General features: G+C 43.9%; 1 protein-coding gene across 1 annotated transcript; it reads left to right on the forward strand.

The window, feature by feature from the left end:
• Positions 1–884: 884 nt before the first annotated feature.
• LOC147232585 (CUGBP Elav-like family member 2) lies at positions 885–26,836 on the forward strand. The gene is made up of 13 exons (XM_086149513.1): positions 885–1,883; positions 13,367–13,557; positions 17,395–17,477; positions 19,890–19,938; positions 20,192–20,326; positions 21,182–21,261; positions 22,445–22,606; positions 22,697–22,760; positions 22,845–22,976; positions 23,335–23,463; positions 23,571–23,747; positions 23,840–23,983; positions 25,057–26,836. Exons 1-13 carry the CDS (start codon positions 1,813–1,815, stop codon positions 25,182–25,184), a joined length of 1,545 nt encoding a protein of 514 aa, XP_086005639.1. The 5' UTR covers positions 885–1,812; the 3' UTR covers positions 25,185–26,836.
• Positions 26,837–27,205: the final 369 nt, after the last annotated feature.

Consider the following 27,205-nt stretch of genomic DNA (forward strand, 5'->3'; position numbering starts at 1 on the left):
TATCAATTCCATAATCCCATGATGAATATTATCAAGCGCAGGGTAGGTGTTTATTGTAGAGGTTAACCAACCGTTAAGAATGAGGGAAGCATGCATTCACATGCGTCCCAAAATACCTCCGATCTGACACATCAAATGGTGTGATGATCTTCAGACAAGAGTATCGTGAAGACTTTCCACACCCTCACGTGGCAGATTTCTTTTCCGAACCAGAAGTTTCCCATCTCCATTTTGTGATCCGTTTAGTCGCCATTCCATAAGAGAATGCGTGCCCCCAAGTTCAAGGAGATACTTTGAGGAAGATGCGATGGGTCCTGCTTGGATTTCAATATGATCTCGGCACCCCCACACGGGTGAAAAACATCTGATGTAAACAACGAAAGCATGATATGTGTGGAGGATTATGACGGGATTACAGTGGCAATAATCAGAGATTAAGAAGAGAGGCGAGTATTAGAAGGTGCCAAAAACCAGGAAAGGGGCCACTTGAAACCAACGCTGGTAAAAACGTCATATAAAAAAAACAAAGACTCCTAAGGATGGCATCAAACACCTTGGATGAGGAATGTGTGTGAGTGTGTGTGTATCGAACACACCCCGAGGAGAACAGGAGCCGCTACTCCTTTTTATAACATCTTATTAATAAGACCCCCAGAGATTTTATTGAGTCAAGTAAAACACACGAACACAGCGGATGTGAAGACATTATTGTACTCCTCATCACTTTTAATGAAACCTAATTCTCTGGAGGTTTAGTCTGGCTTTTTATAGCGTCCCCTTAAGCTGAATGGTAATGCATGTCACAAAGTGGTCTTGTCTGCATGGAAAGGGAAAATAGGTCACGTGTCCCATTATGCGCACGAACCTGTTTTGATAAAGCACATTGGATTATCGGGACGCACTGCCGCGAAACTGTCGTGGATTCAAGGTTGAGGCTGGGGTTTTGTTCAAAACAAGATATTCACGGTGTTTCTGGAGCAATGGGGGGTTGGGGGAATTAAAGCCGGTTTGTCGATGCAAAGGCCGACAGTCCCTCGCCCCGAGGAGATGGGCCTTGCTCTGCCAACCTGGAACATAAAAGACCCCCCCTCCTTCCCCTGGGGGAGCAGCTGAGCACAAAGGGGGTCCTGACCTGTGACCCCCCCCCCCCCCTCCCCTCCCATCGCAGCAACAAGGAGCAGATCTGATGGGGGACTTGCATGCAAACCCTGCAAGGAAATGTAAATTTGCAAGAGGGTGAAACGTCGGGGGTGTTTGGGTCACCTATGGTTCTATGGTTCTTGCGTCCAGGTTGTACTCAAGAGCCTGGACCGGACTGGAACCCGCCGTTCCACAGGGGTGCAGAGTCGCCGTCATCCCGTACGTGAGCGGTGACGTCAAAGTGGGATATGAAAGTCCTAAAGGCCCCTTGAAGGCTAAATACAATCCCCCGGTCGGTCCACGCAACCCCAGCTTCCGCCCGACCTCCCCCCGCCCCCCGGAGGAGCAGCCCGGCGTGGCCCTGGACCCGCAGCCCCGCCGCCGGCCGAGCAGCAGCAGCGGCTCCAGACTTTGTTGTCCAGACCACGCCTCTCTGCTGCAGCCCGCCGCCCGCCCGCCTTTCACTCAGCCGGGGGAGCGACAGCAGCGAGGAGCGGAGCTCAAGGCGGATCCCGGTCGCCCCTCTTCTTCTTCTTCATGCAGTTCTGAAGACGAACGACGACCCCTCCCCTGCCTGCACCTGTTCGGCTTCATCTGCCCGAGTCTCGGGAGCGCACTGCGAGGACGCCCCCGTTCCATTGTCACACCAGTCGCTGTTTTTCCCCCCCGAGGATGACTTCTGCGTACAACCTGGATTTCCTCCCGCTCGCCGAGAGTCGATTGATGGCTTCGAGCGACACGCTGTAAGTAGAACCGGTGGCTGGCGCGGTTTAACGCCGCTTTAATTCGCCAACCGCCTGGGTCGGGCGGAGGGTCCTAGCTAACGTTCCCCCGACTGGGACGTGCGATGCTAGCGGCGCTAACCGAACCAAACAGCGGCGGTCGGCCGGTTCACCCGGGGGGAGGGAGAGTCCGTCCACCTCGGAATAAAGAAGGGATTCCTACCCGAAAAAAACATGTATTCTTTTGTTAACAGATACAAAATACGGAACTAAAGTATCGAACAGGAACGCCATTCGCGAGCGGTGGGTTGTCTCCAGGCGCGCCGTAGTCGAGTAAGGTGCTTCCGGATATCATCCGTTCGAGTATCGGTTTCGGAAAAACAGCCGTTCCGATGTTGGGAATGCGGACTCGGCGTAGCCGTTCGGGAACGACCGTGGGGGTCGTCCTCGCCGCCCTGAGCTTGTGTGTCCCGGGTAGGGACAGCCCAAACCGTCCACACAGCGGCTGCGCTGTTTGTCGTCTAAAGTTGACAAAAGTTTGCGGTTAACCTGTGCGTTTTCTCAGCTATTTCCCCAGACTAGCGACCGGAGCTCGCCGCTTTGGGTTCGCGGGCGGGACGATTTCCACCCGTTTGTCGCACTCGGTCCCTCCCAGCCGCCGATAGCCATGGAGCTAGCTCCTGAGCTAACGGCTAAGTACGTCGCTAACAACTAGCTACAGAGCTAGCCACTCGTGACAGCGCTACCAGCTAGCTACCCGCTACGGAACTAATAGCTAGCGACTCGCTAGGTAGCTAACAGCGATACCCGCTACGGATCTAGCATTTAGCAGCTAGCAGTGGCTGCTGCAGCACACGGGCACCGCCGCCCCGTCCATGTTGGACGGTTACTTAACACTGGAAACACGTGTTGCCCCACATTACCGCGCTGTGCATGGACATCTTGTGACTGGGCTGCTCGGAAAACACAGAGGAGAGACAGCGCTCCTGTGCTGTCGTCTTCCCGTCGGGCTGCAGACGATTTCGGCTTCTCGGCAGCGGTCTTTGCAGCGCAGATACAGAATTCGGTTTGCACATCGTCTTTAAACAAAATGGCCCTGTTCGTTTATGTCATTGCTCAACGGCAGGTGAAGTTCTTTAAACTCCCGGGAGACCTGCTAACGGTCGCGGGGGTTTGCTGCCAGCATCCAAGCTTACTTTAGAATTTTCAACTGTTGTTTTCTGTATTATTACCTTGTGGGAACTCGTCAATCCTCCGCATTTAACCGCCATGAATGAACCGTGAGCAGCAAGGTCTTGCTCAACAACACTCTGAAAGGCTACGCTTGAATTGCACGATTAAATTGACGATTAAAGTATTCAGCCATTGATCTCTCTCTCTATCCTATAATATATATTTAAAATAATTCAGTGCATATTTGCATCAAGAATTTTGATTTCCAAGACACCCACTCTTCCTATCAGAGCCATGCCAGCCCTTAAAACATGGGTTAATTAACAATAAATGACCTAAATAATTGGGACGTTATTTACAAGTGTCAAATTTCAACTGGTTTATTTTGTTTTTTGTGTCCAGAGGTTATATACATGTTTGACAAAGAAAACACTTTTTGAAGTCACATTTAGAAAAGAATGGGACTAATCATCTCACGGTTGAGCCATTTAAATGTTTATTTAACCTCATTCGGTGAGTATGACTTAAAAGCGGGAATAGAATTTGCCTAATGTGGAGAGCCATGTGGAACCACGACCAATTGCTCTTCACATTGTCAGACTTAGTTGTCAGTCATGCAAATACAATAGCCGTATGCCTGTCTCTGATCGTTGCCTTCAACCATAAAAGCATCTCAGTTGTGATCAAGGAGTCTTCCAGAACCCTGTGTAGTGTCGGATATTGGGGATTGATTTGGTATTTCTGTGCCAGCTGTTCTTTCTCTGCCTGAGCGGTCATAGTGGGAGACTGCCATGTTAGATACCAAAGTGTGAGGGCAAAGATCCGCTGTTAGCCCAGTTTCTTCTTTCTGACTGCTCCCATGGTGTATCAATAGTCAGACAGACTGTCCTGAGCCGACGCGCCTCGCTCCGGACCGTTCGTAATCATCCCCCCCTATCTCCCGTGTTGGGTGGTGTGATCGAAGGTTGTGCAAATTCTGTCGCAAGATTTGCAAAACGAAGGACATGGTGGGACGGAGTTACATAAGACTGTGTTCATGCTGTGAAATTGGTTGTTTGGCTGCTCAGTCAGCACTAAAGTCACGTTGACATGAGCTAACAAACCAAGTCAGTTCTATGACTAACAACTTTAAATTATGCCAGTGAAATGTTTTCTATGTAAAAGAGACTTCAGCACAGTGGAATGTACCTTCAGTAGCTTTACAGTCCATGCAAAGCAGTATTGTCAATTCTTGCTCTGAATCAGAACAGGAAATGTGGTCTGAAATGATTACATTAATGCTACATGGCAGTTACAGAAACATCCGTAAACTCTTCTCTGTTAAGGACAGCCTCTGCGTCGTTCAAGGTTTTTAGTGATTTTCTCCAATGCACTTGTATATTGTCCTCTCATGCCTCTGCTCTACCGTATCGTGTCCTCGCTCCAACCCAACTGTCTGTTTGGAATTTTTCAACTAAAGTGTCTTCATTTATGCATTTGTTTTATTTTTAATACCTGTTATGTTACATTTAGTTTCTTTGATATAGGATGGCATGTATGATTCAGATGCAACCATCTTGAAGTATGTTATTATCTCTGTAAACTGATGGGAAAATCAGAAAAAAAACTACATATCAGTAAAAACGAGTATTTTTGCCTTTTGCATTTTAGGTTAATCAATAACCAGTGACATTGCTGTAAGTGTTGTCTTATACAACAGGCAGAAACCTAAGAATAGTTGTTTTTTTCTGTCTTGATACTAGTTATAGCTGAATCAGTGTGGGGGTGACAGTTGTTACTTTGGGTGTGTATTTATTTGCATTAAATTACAAAAGGTTTCCCCCCACGCCTAAAACAACGCAGTGCCTCAAAGGAACACTTAATAGAATGAAAACATGATTTTCTAGGTACAAGATTTGAAATGGATTTTTAAGAAAGTAACCAGCTCATATCAGTCTATAAATAAAAGGTAATTCATGATTTGTCTCAAAACAAGTGTAAAAGGACTGGGGCGAATTTGGTTACCTCAGTAGTTGTTTTCAAAATCTTCTTGTCTTTGTAACTGGACTTGAATTTCTTCACTTGAAGACGTTTTACCTCTCATCTGAGAGGCTTCTTCAGTTTACAACTGAAGAGGCCCCTCGGACAAGAATTCATCATGACCTGGATGACTGAGAACCTCCACAGACATAACCTAAATAATACCTTGCCATTCTTATCTTCAAAAGCTGAAACATGGTGGAACATTTTCATTGGCTTCGTCTTCCAATTCTCAGCGAAATTTGGATTTGAGTAAAAAAGAACATACTGATTTTATGGAGTGATGAATATCTAGAGTCCGGTTCTGATTGTCGACTATAATAAGTGCTTTTGTTTGCTTTTTGGCAACTACACGGAGACCAGTAAGGCAAGCTTTGTTTTGGTAAGGTTATCCATAGCTGCTGAGGACACTCAGTGTTAAAACAGAGCTAATGAGGCGGGCCCTGTTGTCAGATGCTCTGTCTGTTTACATGGGGCCCGACCAGATTGAATATGTCTGTCTTTATTTGAGGAAAGGCTATAATGTAATCTGGTCTGTCCAAGCTGATCGGGAGTTGATCTAACCGAGATAATATATGAATAAACTTCTGTCAGACCTATAGTGCGCTAAAGCCAGGGAAGTCAAGGGCTCCTGTTTTTCTTTGACTGTAATGCTTTGTCCAATCCAGAATCAGTCAGAATTTCTTACCAGAGGAACATGATTTAGATTTTTTTTTCTCATCCAGTGATAGAGTGTAAAATGTAGCTATGCCTTTTTGTCAGGAGGATATTTTTTGTTGGATCATTAACCCTTCAAGAATGGACGGAAGAAGCGAAAGCTTTCACATTCTACCTGACAGCTGACAGATATTAACAAAGTGCTGCAGGCACCTGGTGTCGTGTTTAACCAGCTTAATGAAAGCTCACTCTTTGCCTGATAGGAGGTAAAAAAAAAAGAAGTTTGAACATGGATTTTCTCCGAAATCGTTGTTTTCCTTGTTGCTTAGAAAGCACCGCTTGTGTCCGCATTCATGTGTTTTCAAGTCACAATAAAGCATGACAGTCGTGTGCTACAAAAATAGCCCAAGGGCTAGTCAGCAAGCTTTAGTCTTACTCAAAGAAGGAAGGGACTCTTGTGTTGTTTGTAACATTGCCTTGTTAGGGATTGTTTGATCAATGTTTTATTGAAAACACCACTGTGATAAATCAGCGACACGCTCCCCATCACATAGGTATTTCCGTTTGGACCAAACAGTTCCTAAAGTTCAGTTTCGGAGCTGATAAGGCACGTTTCGAAGGATGCGTTTTGGCTACATCGCAGGCACTTTCTATTAATCTTCCCTGCACTCAACGTTTTTTGTTCACTCTTGTCCTCTAGAATTGCAGTGTTGCTCTCCTGTGTAGCCGCCCACGTAGCAGCACTTTGCTCCTCTGCACAAGTGAAAATGAACGTGTGAATGTAACACATTTGGGCCCGGCAGCAGAAGTTCTGAATTCTGACTTAAAGTAAATTTATTCCCATTTTTTGTCTTGTCAGCAAAGAACAGCAATGAAAATATTGCATATTGAGCTGGAGGGGCTAATCACCTGGCTTCTTGAGCTCCTCCTAGCCTTTTGTTGGCGTTGAACAAGACAGTGAACCCCTAACTGCTCCTTGGGCGCTGCTCGGTGACTGCCTGCTGCTCAGGGTTTGTACATTTTTGACTTTATTATAATTGCCCAAACTTCCAACAACCGGATATTGTTACTCAAAGGGGGCAACAAGCATAAAACAAGCATAAAAATGTTACGGCTATTGATCAGCTGACACATTCAGCTTAGTAAATTGATAGAGAAAATGAACACTGAGCCACACACACACACTCTGTGTGCGCATGCGCAGTGAATGAACAGGAGAGAAATCAAATCAAGGCAATACTTAATAAGACAACAGATAACATTTTGTCTTCAAATCAGTGTCAAATCTTCTAGGTACACTTGCACAAAGTAATTGAAGGCCCTCTGCTGGTAGGCTGTTCCAGGCATCTTAGAGAACTAACCACACATCTTCTGTGGATGCCGGCCTTCTCAAAGAGGTTGTTATGCATCATGCAATACGATCAGGGTGGCGTATGATTGGCCGCAAATTTATTCTGCAGCAGGACAAGTATCCTCCTGTGTTTTTCAGCATTGAGGATACCAGTGTTCCTGACCAAATCTGCAACTCTGCAACCATTTGCAAGAATGTGGCCCGAGACGTGCAAGGAACCTCCACCGTTCCTCTCTGTTTTCTGCAGACAGTCATTGTACAATTGTTATTGTTACTGAAGAAACTAACGCTGCAGCCAAATCGGTCAAATTTGGACTCCATGGACCCCCATTTTTTTGCACCCCAGTTCCCATGTTTTTGTGCAGAATTGAGCTGCCTGGCCTTGTTTTCATGTCTGAGGTATGGCTTCGGCCGCAACTCTTTCATGAAGATCACTTCTGGTCGGACTTTTACGACAATAGATGCGTGTACCTGTGTCCCATGGGTCACCGCTAGTTCCGAGCTAATGGCAGAACTGGACATCTTCCTATGTTGAAGGGAAATAAGCTTGTACATCTAATCGAAGTTTTCTTGGCTGATCACTGTGCCTCTGATCCTAAAAATTGCTTGGTCCTTTTGTGCTTTATCAAAAGAGCTTGAACAGCACATCTTGAAGCCACAGCTTACTTTGAATTCTTTGTCTTGGAGAGACCTTGCTTGTGCGTGTGTGTGTTGCCATGCTTAGCCTTGCTTTTGTGTGAACCTCCTCAAATTTCCACAACCTTAAATTGATAACAGGGTTCTGCGATCCCTCACCCAGTTTTAGGCCACATCCATAGCTCATAGCTGTTTCAGTTTGACTGATTCCATCCAACCATGTATCAGAAAATAATCTTTAGAACCTCTTTGTTATAATTTGCTGATCATTCACTATGATCGCTATACACAGACTATAATCTAATAAAGTCCCTGACTTTGCAAGTGCACCAATAAGAATTGACACTTATTTGAAGGCAAAGGGTGGAAACAACAAATGTTTGATTTGATTCAGATTTTTCTTTTTTTTTGCTCACTTTGCATTTTGGAAATTGACAAAATATAAACCATTGCAATTTGTATTTTTGAGAGAATTCTTCCGTCACATTATCCCCCCCCCCCACACGCACCTACCTGAAACTTTTACACGGTGCTGTATATAACCAGGAAAGTCCATTTATGGCATTTCTTTAATGTAGGACTGCATCAACAACGTATACACTACTTTTATAATGCAAATTATCAAAAAATGTGTGCAGTGTTGGCAACATAATATTATAGGGCTTTTTATGCAGCCGTGACAGCACTGGCTTATGGATGGCATTTACTGATTTTATTTCAGAATGATTTGCATTGCTAGGTTTGCTTTCTATTAGGGGCGCAGCAAAGGTTTCCCTGATATGGTCAGAGCTCCTCACCGTAGCAGACACATAGTCGGAATAAATCATCGGTTCTTTATGGGTGGTGCAGCAGAAAGCATGCAACTGTCAAGGCTCCAAATGAGTCGTCAGCTGCTGCACGATGTCTTGGAGGATGATGAGCTGCTACATTGCCGGCCCGTTAATGGTACATCAGCAAAAACTCCTCCCCTGTATTCGACTTGTTTCGCAACACTGGATGCAAGGCTTGGCGGTGTTGAAAATGAAAATAATATCTGCACATGTATATTGAAATGTTAGCAAAACAGAAAGCTGTTTTTGCTGCTACTTTCACTTATCTAAAAGTTTTTTTTAAGATCAAGTCAACCTAAAATCTTTGCGTCTGCATGCTGTCACTCATGCTAATATATCAAGTCTACTCACCCTGTTAGATAAAGCGATCAGTTTGACTGCAATTCTGACTTAATATAGAACAAGACATGTGGAAGACAGTAACTTAAAATGCTATGCCTAAATTTGTACCCAACTGATGTAAATCAATAATCAGAACTATTTTTGACTGACGACTGTTCCCAACTGACAACTGTCAGTTCTGACTTGCATCTTTGTGCTGGCATGGCTTTGCCCCAGTTCTGACGATAATAAGCTGCTTAAATGGCTTAACACTCAAACACAGTCATAGATATGACTTGTCATTGATTTTATGCTTGCAGAGCATGATCCTTATGACGAGGGTGCATAACCTTAGTTAAAGGATAATCCTGGAGCATTTCAACTTAAAATTCTTTTCCAGCCTTTTGGTCATGTCGGTTTTCCCTTTTCATTTTTGGGCCTTCTCACAACAACTTTTGTGTGTTTTTGTTTTTGGTATGCACTTGGGTTTATTGCAGCTCAGCCTGACCATGATAACTATGTGCTTCTTGTGCAGAGTAATTTTAGAAAATTTGAGTGAAGATCAATATTTTCTGAGACAGGGTTTGTAATACAAAAGATAGACTGTATAATATATAGACTTTATAATCTTAAATATCCCCCAAGGAGTTGTATGCTTGTATGAAGTGTAACTTGCAAATGTACAGGGATTCATTCAAATCAACAAGAGTGACTCTTAAGGAGTGCTGGATCATTATTTCAGATGATCTCATCCATCTGACCTGAAGTTAGTCCCATACAGACAGATGGTTCTTCATATAGCCTGCCAAGAAATTCTGCACGAAAACCATCTGTTAAGTAGCGTTGAGTGTGTAGATGACATAAGGACAACAAGAAGACACAACTCAAATGTTGTCCGTAATCCATTTTACAGAACCTTTGATGCTGCAGATATTTTAAAGTGGTCATCATTTCAGCAGCTGCTCAAAAGCTTTGTGTAAATATGTGAAGCAACTAGGCCGCTCAACTGTTATTGAGTGTTAGTCTTAATTCCTTGATTATGAATTTGTTTACTGGTCCAAAAGATGTCCAATAATGGTAAAATTATTTATCACCCAAATGTTACCCAACCCAGAGATATTCAACTTTTTAGGATAGAAATGTGCAGAATGTATTTGTAAATGTGTTCCTATGTAATTATATTTAGTGAGTAAAACTCATCAATCAGTTGTAGTTTTTAGATAAAGTTAGCTTCTTCAGTGTACATTTATCATAACAAACGTTGAAAGGCATTCATCCTACAAAAAAATGCTTGTTTGTTGTCCTAAGACCACAGGTCCTAAGTGCCCTGCGATTGGGATGCGTCTAGTCAGTGGTTGCTGCATCTTGCTAGTACATCTGCTCAATTCAGGGACAGCAAGCCACGAATAAAGAATATAATTGGAAAAACGGGCTGTCAGACTTTGCAGAGAGGTAATATTTGCATGAGTTATAAAAGTGACATTTCTTCTACGCGGCAGTTACTCTAGCCTGGTTAACTTATGCTGTAGGTTTTCTCGAGAGCAGTTGAACAGCAATTCTTCAGAGGTAGTTAAACACTTCTGCTCTCCGCTTTGAGTTCATTGGGCATACAAGAACTATAGTTTCCAAATGATAATGCATCAGTTAATTTAGATGATTTCCTTCTTCTCAGAACAGAACATGGGACTTCTTATTATTTGATTCACAAAGACAGCACTTCTACTTTCACTTTTTGCGCCTGGTATTGTTTTCAGTTGAAGTCAGAGGGCGGTGTCGTGGCACGGATGTCCGAGCATAGCTTCTTGTTTTAAGGCGTACCTACTCTTTACTTTGAAAACTATGTCAATGGGTTTATTATTTACCCAGAGAACTCCATGATGCATTAAAAACATTTTTGTTTTTTAACAGTACATTTCTTGCATTCTAACTTTTTGGAATCAATAATGTTTAATCACAGGATGTACGTGATTAAGATTGTGGCATTAAGGTTTCTTGAAATATATTCTATCAAAGGTTATTAAGCAAAATGGTCCCTTGCAGCTACAGGCTGATCTGGATAAATGTGTCAGACATCTGTGCCAAGGCCTTCGCAGATGTAACCTTCAGCATGCCCAAAGCATCCAATTTGACTTGACCCATTGTACAGCAGTGGATCGGTAAATAGTGCTCAGCAGCGTGGGGGAACAATATGTGATTGTCTCTACTGCGGGGAGGAAGCTGTAGGCTTCCTTCAGTGCCATCGCTGAACAGACGTCGGAGGAGGTGTTATGGTAAATTTGTTATCTGCTAACCAGCAATTCATTTGAAGCTTCATCGATCAATTTCTCCAGCGTGCCGTTTGTGGATTCCTGGCCCTTGAAGGTTGTTTTTTTTTCCCCCTCATAAGAACGGTTTTCTTCATCTTTTTGTTCCTAAATCCTCCGCCAGATGAATTGACAACATCATTGGACTTCTCAAATGTAAAGTGCTACTTGTTAGTAGCATGTCGTTTAAGTCCTTCAAAGAGTTTGGTGCATCTGCTGAACGGCTTGGCGCAATGTATAAGAGATGGATGGCTCGCATCCAAAGGTCTGTTAACAAACATCGATCTTTTGTCGCTTACATATATAGTGATTTTTCATTTGGAGACCGTATGAGAGACTAAAATTTGTAACCGTGAATGTTGTCTTTTTTTTTTTTTTTTTAAACATCGTATCAAGTGTGCTGTCGTCATCCTTTATGCTTGTATGCTGTGTAATCACAGTGATGTTTTATGCTTAATGTGATTTATCTGCGCTGACAGCAAGAGGATAATGTAGTTCGAGCCTCATGCTGAATGACAGCTTGTAGCAAGATTTCGGAGTATGACTGAGACAAAGTTGCTGGACTGAATGGCGCAGTTGTTTATAGTATCTCTTTTCCCAAAGCACGCATTTTAGCACTCAGCATTTCACTCAATTTCATTGTTGATCTGATACAAACACTGAATGATTGTGGATATGTTGACTATTCATTTAAGCGCCATCGTGCTTTTCATTATGATATTGTTTGCACACAGGCTTCCAGTGGTCATGTGTGTTGATGACAGTGGGTCATTGTGGGGTTAGTCCTTCCAAAAAATTGAATATTTCACAGTGACAGGCAATTGTTTTATTTTTTGAGCAATTTCACATGATTTATACAATAAGTATGACAGCAAAAATGCTTTGGGTTTGTTTTCCCTCGTTAATGCCGGAGTGGGTAGAAAATGTGCAGAAAGAATATTTGAATTCATTTTTTTTAAGAAGTTGCAGAAATGCTCTGTCAAATGCAATGTATTATATCAACCTGTGGATCAGTATACGATGAATACCAACTCTCCAGATAGACTGACATTTTCCTGGTAGAATTTAAAAAAATATAAAAAGATTGTACAGTGACACGTTTTGGAATGTTCTTCAGAATCTGCATACTGGCCAAGTATGTTAGCGCTCACAAGGAATTTGGCTCCAGTTTCATATCAAAACTTTTTTTACACCACAATCTCAACAGGATGTGTCTTATTTTTTGCTTTTCCTCTACAAAGTTAAGAATTTAATGAAAATTATGCTCCAATGACAAAAAAGCACCACCTCAAAGTTGCAATGATACAACTGGTGTAAATAAGACATATAGGAGAGTCAAAATTGTCTTGGTCCTTCATCATTTATTATAATTTAATTTACTCTTTACACCACTTGCCCAGCCCTAAATGCATAATGTTTATAGGGGCTATGCTTAAACAGTGCTGTGAATATATAGAAATCAGTAAATTCAGGAAAGACGAAGGGGAAAAATGGAATCAAGTGTCAGCAGATAGAGACCAACCATTTGAAAGCCAACTTTACTATAATGTTCTTTAGATATAAATCAAGTGCTTAACAATCAAAATAATTGAAGGTCTCTGTTGTTGCTTTTTTGTTTGTGTGAAACCTGCAAGGTGTCGGTGGGATGGTGATTTTAAAGCTTAAAAGGTACCACAGCTTCTCACTGCATCACCAAACTGAGGTCTTACAAACACTGTAGGGCTGTTGAATCACTGACAGAAATTAATCAATATTTGGTTAAAACAGAGCAGCATTTGGAAATGTTGTTTGCTATTTTGAACCTTCACTTGCGTTTTGCTAAGACATCCCGGGGAGATGAAAAAATTTGGATTGAAGAATACAGTTTAACCTCACCAACTCGGCCAGTCATCTTTTTTCGAATAAGAATATTTTTCAATCTGCTGATGTGTCCCAAGTGAAGTAACGTGTATTTGTCGCTGGAGGAGGAAAAATAACAGCAAATTAAACATTCAAAGATGACAAAAGCAGCAGCGCTTTCCCGAATTGGCTATTGAAATTGTGGAAAATCCATTTCTAAGCAGGAAAAAATTCCTCAAGGAAACGGTGATGATAATTCAGTGTTCCCGTTACTCAAAAGTGAACAAAACACCACGCGTCTCAGGTTTGGTACCTTGGGAAGTAACGTTTTCAGACGCCGGTATACTAACCACCTCTTTCTCTTTTCCATTTTAGCAACGGCAGCAAGATGAATGGGTCCTTGGAGCATTTGGATCAGCCAGACCCAGACTCCATCAAGATGTTTGTGGGACAGATTCCACGCTCTTGGTCAGAAACAGAACTCAAAGAGCTTTTCGAGCCATTTGGAGCTGTACACCAGATCAACATCCTCAGAGATCGTACCCAAACACCCCCCCAGAGCAAAGGTACGAACGGTGTCCGGTGAAAAGATTGGTGTTACTAATGTGACTTTTACAAATTATAAAAAAAAAACATCCAGAAGTGTTTTTAATCTTGTGTTATGGAGGACTTTGGATTGCTTTGCTATCAGTGGTAAAGGGCTGCGTGTGTGCGTTGAGATTAACTAATTTTAGTGTTTTAGGCAGACAAGGAAAAAAAAAAAAACAACAGAATTCCATTTAGATACCCACCCACAGTCTCACCTTGTAAAAGGGCTCAAGTTGAAGTATTTTGGTTGTAATTGGAGGAGATGCTGAAGCCTAGAAGCCTTTGCGGGGCCTCAAAGTGTCTTTGGAAGTGCTCCTCGTATTGCAGACAAAGAGAGTAAACTGATTTTACTGCCCCGGCTCCTCTCAAATTTCATCTCTCATGTGTGCATGACTCATCATTGGGAGAAGCAATAACTAGCCCAAAACTTCACTGTTGCAGGGCTATATTTGTTGGAGTGGAGTTTGTTTGGCCATGTCTGATTAAGATGGGATGGTCTTAATCAAGAAGTGCGGAGACTCCTGGTGTGTGAGACGTTCTGTTGATGTCGTTGCCGTTCCAAGACTCCCCCAGACTCCATGTATAAAAGCCGTCTATATGTGGCTGGTGTCGGGATGCAACTTGGTCTCTTCTTAATGTCAGCTCTGATGAATGATTATTTCTGGTTCACTCAAAAGTTGTGTGGTAGAGATGCGTGATCACCAGTAAGTCATCTCCTTTGGCGCTTATTGGCTTTGAATAGAATCTCTAAAGTCAGATACATTAGACGTAGTGCTAAAAGAAGTGCATCCAAGAATATGAATTGGAGGATGTGTAATTAAGCAGTTGTAGTTCTCTCATGTTATCATTTTGCTCGGTACAATGTAGGAAACAATAATATGGGAACTAATAATGCGCATTAATAGGTAGGTTCAAACTTCAGTAATGAATATTAAGTGACAACATCTATTGGGTAATTCATTTATGCTATTTTTTTGGTTTGCATCCTGGAATAAGAATCCTGGCATGGATGAAGTGGTGGTGGTTGGTATTGGGCGACTACTGTTGCGTGCACGGCAAACACCACACCTAGAAAAATAACATTTAGATTCTTAATCACAAATTGGAGACATGTGTAGCAATGAAACGGTATTAGAATTGTTGTATGAAATGCTCACAAAATTATAATAGATTTTTCCGCATTCTGTGGTAAAAGATCAAAATAATCCCAAACTTCAGCATGCCACTCTTATCTGCTCTCAATCTGACGCTCTCCTCACAAAAAGTCATTTTTAGTTGATGTTGAGACACCTGAAACTCATAGTCAAACACCAAAAGGTAAAGTGATCAAACCGATTCAAACGCGCCATAGCATCCGATGAAAATGATCAGTCTGCTCCAAAGCAATTTGCTTTGGGAAGATTGACATGAGCTTCAGTATTATCTACCCATCTGAAACTCCCAACAATAATCAATAATAACCAATAATCCTGTTTCCTGCAGTTTTTGTTGTAACACATATAAGGTAACAGTGATAACCTCTTAAATTGTGGTTGCAACCATTGCCAAACTGCATATGTCGATGACCGTAACTTAACTTTTAATATACACCGTACAATATAATAGTTATGTGAACACACTTTGCGTTTGGGGACAAAATGAACCTAATTTGCCTTTGACCTTCTAAAAAGGAGCGCAACAAGCTGAATGCTCAGTCAGTTCGCACCGTGCCCTATTAAGTCGAATTCATCCAATTTTCTTTGTAACATCAGTGCGACAATGGAACTGTAGTCTTGTTTTCCTTGACTTTTTTTGTTTGCCTTTCCGTGTTGTTTGTTCACTCCAGCATTAGTTGGGCAGCAGTAACGATCGAAGACCGAGATGATTTTGTGCTCGCTTTCTTGCTATGCTGCTGTTTGCTCAGGCTTCATACACCACAGTTGTAAAATCAGGGTCATGGGGGTGTAACCAAAGCTGACTGCCATTTAGGCGATATAGGTAAATACAAAGAGTGCTGTGGCCTCCAGGGGGCGCCACAAAGTCGGGAAAAAATAATCTTCAATAACATTATGTTAAGATCATATTTTTATCCATATATATATATTATAATACCAAATAAGTACAACCCCTCCCCCTTCCTCCGGCTGGTTCTTGGTCACTCTCTGTTGGGGGAGGGGGAAGTTTTTTCATTTATTATTTACTATTATTATTGTTGTTCACATATTTACGGGATTTTTTTTTGTGTTGAGGGTATTTATATATTTGTTCAATATATGACTATATTTTCACCACTTGCATTTTGCATATTTTTATATAGGATTTTTTCTTATTTGTCATTAGTTAAGCATGTAAATCGGTTCACAAGTTAGCTGATAATTAAGACATTGGTAAAAACAATACTATAGCATTTCATTTGTAAACATTTAATTCTCCAATGGAGGGGTCGCCATAAGAAATCTCACCTTGAGCACCTTTTGTGGTATACACACTTTTTTTGTGTGTTTTTTTTTTCTTTCCTGGTCATCAGAATATTTTATCAATTCCCAGTGAGGATTCGGTAGAGCTTCTGTGCCTTGCTCAATAGTTTCTTTGCTAGAAGGAGCTCGGGAATTGAATTAGGACCTTTTGGCCGTGAGATGAGTGCTCTACATCACACCTTGCCCATTTTGAGGTGGAGTTCCAAGCTCTGCTGTTTGGACGGTGCTCCCATGTTGAGTGTGGGTTGTCCAGTCGTGATAGCCTATTGACATGTTAATATATTCTAAAAGATAATCAGGCCTGATCACAGCAGGCTGTGGGTCAGCCAGTCTGTGTGAAGTGAATTTCCAATGGCGGTGCCCCCCCTTTGCACATCCTTCTCGCTGCCGTCCTCCTTTCCCAGCAGTCGCACCCGTTTGGAAACGTGGCTGCATTTTTAAACAAAGCTAGCCTGTCTAATGCTATCAGGCTCCTATTCATTTGCATATCAGATCAGCCCCCACCCCCTCTCAAGTCATCGTTTTTGTGCCGTGTGTTTGTCGAAATAGCTGTAATCCAACGCTTTGGTTGTTTATTTTGCCGCGGTTCTGTTGAGAAGTCTCTCGATTTGCTTTTCTTTTTTTCCAGGTCACATCATATCCAGATCATTAAGAAAATCATCCGACAACTCCGGATAGTCCTATTTAGTGGCAGGAAATCAGAGGCAGGGCTAAGCAGCAGGGAAAGGAGATCAGCTGGTTGTGAGAGAAAGGAGCGCAGCTCGATGCACATTAGGGTTCAAGAGCCCTCCCCGCGGTCCGGGAGCTCCAGTAACAGCATAATACACGCTATGTAGGTCAGAGACGCTGCAGTGCTCCACTTCCTCGCCCTGTGCAACTGACAGGCTGGAACGCCACTGGCGGTCTGCTGGGACGGAAGGATGAGAGCCCCACATCCCTCCCCCCCGCGCCTCCTTTCTTCGTACCCCTCCCCCAACACCTCTTTACTTGCTCCCGCTCCTATGCTTTCTCGTCTTTTGTGCCATTTTAATGCCTCTTTAATGGACGTTTGTGTGACTGATTTAGATTTGACGCGACCACTTGTCTGTAATCTGCCCCTGATCCTCCGGGCTGTCTTGACCTATGGCCGCCGACGTGATCACCCGAGCCTTCGAGCATCGCAACTGTTGGCTCGCAGAATGTCAGTCACATGTGGTCTATTTTCCCCGACACGTGTTATGCAGGGGGAACCCTTTCATTGATTTAGTGTCTTTAGCGCAGCGGTGGTTTTAAATTTGTTGTCCGTATGCACGCGTGTCTTTTAAATCTGTTTTTTTTTTTCCCACCCTCCCTTTTCTCCCCCCTCCTCCCATCCCTCAGGATGCTGTTTTGTTACTTTTTATACAAGAAAAGCCGCACTGGATGCCCAGAATGCTCTGCACAACATAAAGACCTTAAGTGGGGTAAGTAAGCACGGCACAGACACGTTTTAGCTGCTTTACCGCCTAAATGTCACAGGTGAGGAACAATATTTCAGCCAATAAAGAGCTGTTCGACGGACTCAATGTCTGTTTGGAGAAATAACTTGACCCCCGCCACCATGCCTTTTGCATGTTCGGCCTCCCCGTACACAAACCACAATGATTTGTAACGATAGTCTGATAATCAACTGCTAATTTGCTAAAGCAAAATGAGCACGCCGTCACCGAAATGTCAAATCAATTATATTGCGTGTTAAAATGAATGTGTGACGCGCACCCTCATTCATATCCCGATGCAAAAGATAGGGAGATAAGTCTTGACAATCTGGCCTTAGTTAGATCCTGTGTCATATCTGAAATCATCACCTGATTTATCCCACAGCATCAAGAACCCGTCATCTGGAAATAAGCACTAGTGAAACTGTTCACGTCTCCCCTGCTGATCGGCCATATAAAACAACTGCCGTCATCGGCGGAGTTGATTACAGGTTATAAAAAGCTGGTCAGGTGTTACCAGTCAACATTGAATTAGTTAGTTGATAAAAGCGTCTGGCTCAGCTCTCTGCACCACGGGACGATCAACGCATTTCAAATATTGTGCCGTCTAACCTTCGACATAGGCCTACTTGCAGGTGTTGGACTTTCATGCCAGTGGAAGAGCTCCTTTTTACATTTCCTATCCTTTCTGTGTGTGCGCTTCTTAGTCACCAGCGCCAGATAGTGCCCATACTGTGCCGACCATCTGTCATCCCCTCTTTAGAGCTTGTCAAAAAACAAACCCACCGCTTTTCAGAAGCACAAGCTGCTCCGGCATCTCCTGGGTGTTGTTCATCCATTCCCTTCTCCCTTAATGTGATACATGAATGTTCTAAAAATATTGATTCATCTGCGGCGCCGTGCGAGGACGGCCGTGTCCGTCAGCCGGAATGAAGGCGCAACATCTCTCGTGTTGCTCGTCAACAGACACCGCACACAGGACAAGAAAGGATGGGAAGTGTTTTAGTTCAGATTTGCTCGCTTTGGCTGATTATAGTTGGGGAATCTTATTGAAGGGTTCTGTTTTTCTGAAATGGTACTAAAGCAGGCTGATTCCACATTAATAGGGAGTTGAACATGTAAGACACTATAGCAGGGGTCCCCAAACGTTTTCCTGTGAGGGCCAAATAACTTTTTCCCCCTCTCTGACGGGGGGGGGGGCCGGGCCAGTTTGTAACAAACGGTGTGACGATCGCAGAGGTGTCTTAACATAAACATCTATTGTTTTCCAGAAAGCCACACGTAACCAAAAATGAACCCTTTCCGGGATCTTCACAGGAAAAAAAATCAGAAAAAAAAAAAATGAATGAAATAAATAATAACCAAATAACAATTTTCAAGTTTTTTTTACAGATAAAAAGACCAAGGAACATTAACACTCTTGCAGACACAAGTGTTTGCAGCTGTCATATTAAATTCACTGTGAAAACCAGAAAGCAAGCAGGCTATGAAACCCAACAGATACCAACACCTACCAAATTAAACACACCTACCAGGTTAAATACCCTGCATTCCGAATATTTTTCTCTTACCTAATCTTTTCACCACTATTCCGTGTTATGTGACAGGGGTGTGTCCAGGATTTTTTTTTTTTTTTTTTTTTTGAGGGAGGGGTTTCAGATAAGGCACAGACTGCAGAAGGGTGGAATAGAATGTTGCATTCTGTGCATGATGTACAAGTCACGATTACGTGGCCAGAATGAGAAAAAAAAAAAAAAATCATAATGCATCTCTGGTATAGTTCAGGGCCGGGCAAAATGTGGAGGTGGGCCGAATCCGGGCCCCGGGCCGTAGTTTGGGGACCACTACACTATAGACACTATCAAGATGGTCCACTTGAATCTGGTCGAAGCCAGCAATGTAGACAATGTAGCTGCCAGGGGAGATGATGGTCTAACTCAGCGGTGGGCAATTATTTTGGCTGACGGGTCAGATTTTTTTAATCGTCACGCGCGGGCCAACTAGGTATCATGTAAATTGAACAAAATGAAAATTGCAATTTTTAAATATTAAAATTTTTTGGCATTTTATTTCAACTTTTTAAATCATTAATGGTCATTAAACTTACCGACATTAATTTATATGTAATCATCCATACAAAATTAAACAAAAGGGGAAAAAAAAGAGTATCTAAATTCAGTATTGATTGAAAACACTTCAAAATTAAAATATTCAAAGAAAATCGTTTGATGGGCCGGATATAAAAGCCCGTTATGTGTAAAATGCCCGGCATAGTCTAACTGGTAAAACAGAGGGCACAACAATGGTAATGACAAAAAATGAGGTTCACGTACCTGTATAAACTTGAATTGTGACCGGTCTAATGTTAATTATCTCTTTTTGAACGTTGTCCCCTAGATGCACCATCCCATCCAGATGAAACCTGCTGATAGCGAGAAAACAACTGGTAAGCTACGTTTTGGATGCAGGATGACTGCCTATTTAACGTGTCAGTCAACTTTATAGAAGCTGCTCAAATTAATTTTCAGATTCTCTAAGTTCCTTGCATTCATCTGTGCTTGGTTTTAAGGAACTGTCGGTCCATAAATGCAAGGGGCTGTTGGTTCTCAGCTACTTGCACGTGAATGTTGCACAGCCACTGCTTTGCGGTGCCGCTGTCGCCCCTGTAACCAAACGCACCTCTTCTCACCTCCCCGCAGCGGTGGAAGACAGAAAACTTTTCATCGGAATGGTGTCGAAGAAGTACGGCGAGAACGAGGTCAGAATGATGTTCTCGTCTTTCGGCCAGATTGAGGAATGCCGGATTCTCCGGGGACCGGACGGTCAGAGCCGAGGTAAGTGGGCTTCGACAAAAGGCTGGGGTGTTCTCGGTCTCGGAGCCGCCCCCCTAAGTCAGTGTGTTCCGATCCGGTATTTATACGCGTCCCCCCCCCCCCACCCCCTTCATTTTAACCTCCGGCTCGAGTGTCGTTCACCTCCGGCGGCACCCATTCCATCTCACACTCCGCTCCGGGCACCGAGACACTCAGCCTTCACATCGCACAGTGAAGGGGCACCGCTCCGCTGTCTGGGACAATGGCCCGTTGCCTTGACAACGGCGGGCTGCTGGTGTTAGTGGGCTCAGCTGGCAGGCGGCTCGGCTCAGCTCCGCTCCTCCTTTACCGCCTCCTCCATCACACTCCACAAAGGCTGGAATTAGCCTGTCGTCACATCCTCCGTAGCTCTCTGCTGCATACAGCCTCAGACTTATGACAGACACGAGGATTATTCTAGCAAAGGCCCTTTGAAGCAGACCTATTGGCTCAAACCCCCCCCCCCCCCCCTCCCGAGTAATCTTCGATTTATTCAATCAGAGTTGTTCAGCTCTTTGATTCCCAGCCGCGGTGTGCATTTCCATGTGCGTTGTTTGTCTACAAGATCACTTTTAATTGTGTCACCATGACGTTACGTCGCCTATCTGGGTGGCAAATCGAATATGTGAAATCACTGTGTCACATGACTCATTTTACTGTTGTGTTCTTTCTGTGTGTTCTAACCAGTGAGGGTGGTTCTGTGTGCTTCGGAGTTGCCATTCTTTGTACTGTAATGTTTTTGGGGGTTCATAACGAGTTGTCCAAACCTATTGTCTTGTTTTGTTTCTTCCTGTCCCTCCTTCCCTCCCTTCTCCTTTTGTCCCCCCCACCCTACAGGCTGTGCGTTTGTCACATTTGCTACCAGGGCAATGGCACAGAATGCAATCAAAACCATGCATCACTCTCAGACTATGGAGGTATTGTACCCTCAGCACTTACTTCTCACCGGCATACATTCTGTTGCCCCCTAGTGCTGCAAAGAGGAACATGTACATTCATCATAGAATGCGCAGTTAAATCCGACAGCACACGCTAATCACAAAATTACATTGTCATCTTAGATATTATCCAGCGAATTAGAAAATGCCTCTTGCACAGCTGCTCCAGAACTTTCAGGAGATGACAGAGACTTCATGACTCTTTTTTTTTTTTTTTTTTTTCATTTTTTTTCAATGGAAAACACTAAGCTAAACTACAAATGAAAACATTCTCATTCATGGATTCGGTTGATTTAGGAGCTCTGCTCTTAATCTCAGAAAGAATCCACATATTGGGCCAAATACAGGTTGATGGATAGTTACACTCAAGCCGAAACAACGATTATGTTTGGAACTCTTCTCAATGAGGTCGATGTTCTCCTGCAGTCTTTTTAAGTAGGACCAGAAATGTTTTAATAGTTAGCGGGTCAGGGGCTCCCTGGTGACGCATCAGACTAAGTCTCATTTAGCAGCCAAACTAAACAGAACCGGCACCAAATGGATAAGAAACCGGTCCCAGAGGCCGCGCCACCAATATCACCACGTCCCGCCCACTGCTCATTTACCATGTGAGGTGCTTTTGGTGCAAAAGCCATTTTCCCTATTAAGCCTGGTCCCTGTCTGGCTCTCAAATCTCAAAAAAATCTACGCAACGCATGCCCCTTGTCCACGCATCCATGTGAACGGGATGTGGTGTGTTTGTGATCTTCTCCGTGCTGTAATGCACTTCTCTTGTTAATGTCTACTGACGTGTTCCTGGTTAGTGTCTGTTTTTTTTTAATTGCTGTTTCCACCTGTCGTCTCCCTGTCTGTAGACTCAGTTCAGATCCTCGGAGTGCTAAAGCGTCATGTGTGCAGCGTGTTCCTACGCCCCGACTGGAATGTGGCTTGACACAGCTATGCATGACAGTTGTCCTCTGTGTGTTAGTGTTATTACGAGTGCAACAGGCCCTCAGATTGTCTTGAGGCATATAGAAAAATCAGGCCCCTCCTCCTCTGAGAAAATTCCTAGCGAAAACCGCGCCCCCGCGTTGACGAGCTGACTTTTTTTTTTTTTTTTTTTTTTTTTCTTCCCCCCCCCCCTCCCCCTGCATGCTTCTGAACACATCGAACATGCTTTCAGGGCTGCTCTTCGCCTTTGGTGGTGAAGTTTGCCGACACGCAGAGGGACAAGGAGCAGCGCCGCCTACAGCAGCAGTTAGTACAACAGATCCAGCAGCTCAACAGCGCCTCCACCTGGGGGAACCTGACCGGCCTCGGGACCCTGACACCTCAGTACCTAGCTGTAGGTGTCAGTTAAATTCGCAATTGGATGATGGCTGAGTGAATGTTGAGATTCATTGACGTGCGAATTCCCTCCCTCCTCTGCCACCAGTTGCTACAGCAGGCCACATCTACCAGTAACCAGGGTAGTTTCAACAGTATCCAGAGGCTAGGAGGTAAGATCCTTCCTTGGGCAGGGTTTCAAAATGCTCATACATGACGGTAAACCTTGACTTTATCTTCTATTCTCCCCCCCCGAGGTGTGAATCCTCTGCAGCTGCAGAACCTGGCCACGTTAGCCGCCGCCGCCGCCGCGGCCCAGAGCTCCGGGAGCCCGACCACCAACGCCCTGTCCTCAAACAGCGGCGCCTTGGGAGCGCTTGCCAGTCCAGGTGATGCAACCCGAGCATGCCTGAATCTTTAGTTTCATTACTAATCAATTCAAAGTAACATGTGAGCTGGAATTCAAATAGAAACCTTAGCAGCTCAATAATTTCCTTCAGACTTGAGGGCGACCTTTTATTTTCCCCTCTTTTAAACATGCAAATGTTGATTGACTCCCATGGCTTTGCAGTGTGGCCTCATAGTTCAGAGGCAGCAGTGTAAGTACCCTCCTCCCCGCCACCTCCCCATATCCAGAGTCAGAGCCTCGGAGCGACCGGGCGTTCTGACGGGAACCCGTGTGCCTCTACTTTTTAAAATGTTTTTTTTTTATACCTTTCATTTTTTTTCGTTCTTCCCCCCCGACAGCTGGTTCAACAGCAGGGTCCAACGCGGGTGCCGCCATGAACACCTTGGCGTCTCTCGGCACCTTACAGGGTCTCACCGGGGCCTCCGTGGGCCTGAACAACCTCAACGCTCTGACAAGCACCGTCAGTGGTACGGCGGACCTTTTAAATATTACACTACAGATCCGGCGCAGGTCAAGTTTCGTGACTCGCTTAGAAAGCCGGAGTGTGTGACAAAGCGGCTTTGCGGTTCAACAGGAATGGGGGCTATGAATGGAGGCCTCGGAGCTTCAATGGCCAATGGGTCGGCAGCCAGTTCCATGGACGCTCTGACTCAGGCCTACTCAGGGATACAGCAGTACACAGCCTCCGCCCTGCCCTCCCTCTATGGCCAGTCCCTCCTGCAGCAGAGCATCGCAGGCAGCCAGAAAGAAGGTGAGCGCACGCATCTGCCTGTTCAGTGTCGTTTTAACCCCCCGTTTTACGTTTTCTCACACATCACGGTGTTCGTTTCAAATCGCGATCAGGACCAGAGGGAGCCAATCTGTTCATCTACCACCTGCCCCAGGAGTTTGGGGACCAGGATCTCCTGCAGATGTTCATGCCTTTCGGGAACGTGGTGTCTGCCAAAGTTTTCATCGACAAACAGACCAATCTGAGCAAGTGCTTCGGTGAGTAGGCCGTGCGCGCATCCCCAGACGCAGGATAAGCGGAGCTGACAACATGGGAATGAAAGATTTTTAGTTTAATCGTGTCCTACTCTGATTTCTTCTTGTTTGTACAGCGTTTACTACAAATATGGTTTGGCCACGCAATGTAGTTTGTCTAAATACACACGGGATCATTAGCCCGATCAGCATTTTTAAAGTGGGCATTTTACGGCGCGCCGGACTCATCTACCCTCTGGTGAATGAATGTCTTTCAAAACAATAGATTTTTTTTTTTTTTTTCGTATAACTTATTTGAGTATTTTTAGGTTTGTTTGTTCGGTCATTTATTTGTTATTTGTATACCGCTTATTCTGCACCCAGGCGGGACCGCAGCCTAACCCAGCTGCCACTGGGCGAGAGGCAGAGTTCACCTTGGGCCGCTCGATCACGTGGCCGTATATAGAGACATACAACCATTCATATTTTTGGGTTATTCAGAATGTTCAGTGAAACCCCCTGCATGTTTTCGCCTGGGCAAGGACACAGTAGATGTTCGCAGAACATCCGGACCCCACACAGAAATGCACCAGGAACCCACTGGCTGCGACAGAAGTATTTTTATGTTAAAGCTTTATGAAGGTTCTTCTTATATTGTTAAATTATCATTCCCTAACATCGGGGATGAGGGAGTTAGCAAGCCTCTCACATGTCCTGGAAAACATGGAAAATTGACCAATCTTTGCCACTTGCATGGAGACCCCGCTTCTCCGGAGACCAAACCGGAGACCTCCAGGTCCGGAGTGCTGCTGGCGCTGGTCTGCCGGTGATGATCAGTCTTCATTTCTCAAAATGTTGACGATCCTTTCTTTGTGGAGTACTAGCCTCCTGACCAAACACAGGCATTCTGGGTGAATGCACCAAATACACCTTCAACTGTCAGAAAGGATACACGAGCGAGGCTTGGGAAAGCAGGTCGCGTGTTAGCATGGGACCCGAAAACTCGGCGGAATTTCGAATGTCCTTTATCCGGGTTGCGGCGGTTTTGCAGAATGAATCTTCCCGCCGACTGACAGCCTGTCCTTCTCCGACCTCAGGGTTCGTCAGCTACGACAATCCCGTGTCAGCACAAGCCGCCATCCAGGCCATGAATGGTTTCCAGATTGGGATGAAGAGGCTGAAGGTTCAGCTGAAGCGCTCCAAGAACGACAGCAAACCTTACTGATCCTAGTCCCGGGCCCCTCCCCTCTACCCCTCCCCAGCTCTAATGCTAGCAATGCTAGGGTAAGTTGACCCTCCAGCCAGTCACCACAGCAGAGACTCAGTGGAGCAGGGGGACAGGAGCCCACAGCAGGAGGGAGACTCACCTAATTCCTTAAAAAAAAACACACACAAAAAAAAAACGGAAAAAAAAAACAAAAAAAAAAAACAAAAACAAGGTTGCAATGATCTTTCCACATGAAACTGTTTAATTCCTGCAGTTTTATCATGTTATTTGAGTCAAATGACATTTTAATGTATGATTATTTATGACTATCACTGGAGTCGGTCTTTGCTGGAGGTATTTTGTGTCACTGTAATCGGTGGAGACCATCAGGTGTGTTTCCATGCCTTCTCATCGCCTTCGGAGTAAGCTAGGAGCGGGCGTGACGTGAAAGCGCTGAAGCCAGGCCACGTATAACATTCTCGAGCTTCAGCCAGCTTTTTATGTACAGTCTGTCTTCGTTCGTCTCGCTTAATGTGTAGATTTTTTTTTTTGCACTCTCCTCCGTCTGTGCCCCTCCGTCTCCTCGTGTCCCGATCTTCCTCTCTCATCTCTCTTACCCAAACTGTGTCGCTCTAGATAAACTATTTATAACCTCCCAGCGGATCTTACGGGGTGCCAAGTATAGTTTGTGCATGTCGGACTGTGTGTTTTGTGCGTCAGGACGGGGGTCGTTTATTTCACTGTCCTTACTTTACGTGGTGATTGGCGTCGCTTCTGTTGGGTTTTGTGCCTCATGGCTAAACAGTTGTTGTGCTGTGCCTCTAACTTTCTCTTCTCTCCTCTCTCTCTCTCTCTCTTTCTCTCCCTCTCTCTCTCTCTCTCTCTCCCTCTCTCCCCCTTCGTCTATGTCTCTTCCTTTTGTGTTTTTGTTCCTTTTTAGAACAAATCTCCATGCCTGTTTGCTCATCATTAGCCTAGCATGTCCTCATGATGTTGAAAGCCAAGCCAAACTCCTGGCCTCATCATCCCACCATTGTCTGTGATGTCTCTCTAAGCTCGCCTGACCAATACCTGGCCACCCACTGACCCTTGACCTTAACTCAACCTGACTTCTCTGCATGTATGTCCACTTTTGTTTCCTGTATAGAAATGTGACCGGTGAAAGAGAGGTCAAGCAACTTTAATGTGAAAACGTACCTACGTTCAGTTCATTTAGAACTTCCTGTTCATGCGATCATTGTGTTTTTTTTTTTTTTTTTTTTTTCCAACATTTTTTAAAACCTGTGGGAGTTATTGTTTTAATTTTTTTTTTTTTTTTTTTTTTTTTTTATATTGCTTTTACAACTCTCTGTTAAGTTCACTTGAAAGTTGAATACAGGGAACGGCACAGAGCCGTGCTGTTTGGTGCCATTAGCAATACGTTGGCTTCATTTAAAAAAGAAAAAAAAGAAAAAGAAAAAAAAAAACATGCTTTTAGACCACTTTTGAAAGTCTGACCAGTAAAACCCCTCTCAGCGCTCTACAAGGATCTCTACATTTTGTGGGCAGTGTCAAGATTTTCATCCAAGCTATTTAAAAACTATTCTGTTTTTGTTTACAAATTATCCAGCGTATTTACCTTCTTTATTTTTCTTTTTAAACTATTGATGGCACAATAAAAGGTACATTTGCTCTGTTTAGAGTAATGCTTACCAACATGAGTCGACTTTTCTAGAACTGATTCACAAATAGACAATCTGTGGTTTAAATGCACACTTAGATTACCTATATTTTATACCATTGAATCTATAGAGGTTTAACTAACAGAACCCAAAAAAGATGGGTTTTTTGTAGATTATGTTGTAATGTCATCTGTGTAGGGGTGGGACGGGGTTCTTCGGTGTATTACATTTTTAAAGAGGAGTAAAAAATCAGTTTGATGGTCATTTGTAATAAATTATTAACACGCTTTCTGTCAGAAATTCCTCTACTTTAATTGAAATTCGAATTTCTGGGAGCAGACTTTTTTCCTAAAGGGTCTCATGTACTGAGTGTGAGGG

This window comes from Fistularia commersonii, chromosome 7 (genome assembly GCF_037954325.1).
Source record: "Fistularia commersonii isolate RoL2024-O1a breed Wild chromosome 7, RoL_Fcom_v1.0, whole genome shotgun sequence".
NCBI lineage: Eukaryota > Metazoa > Chordata > Actinopteri > Syngnathiformes > Fistulariidae > Fistularia > Fistularia commersonii.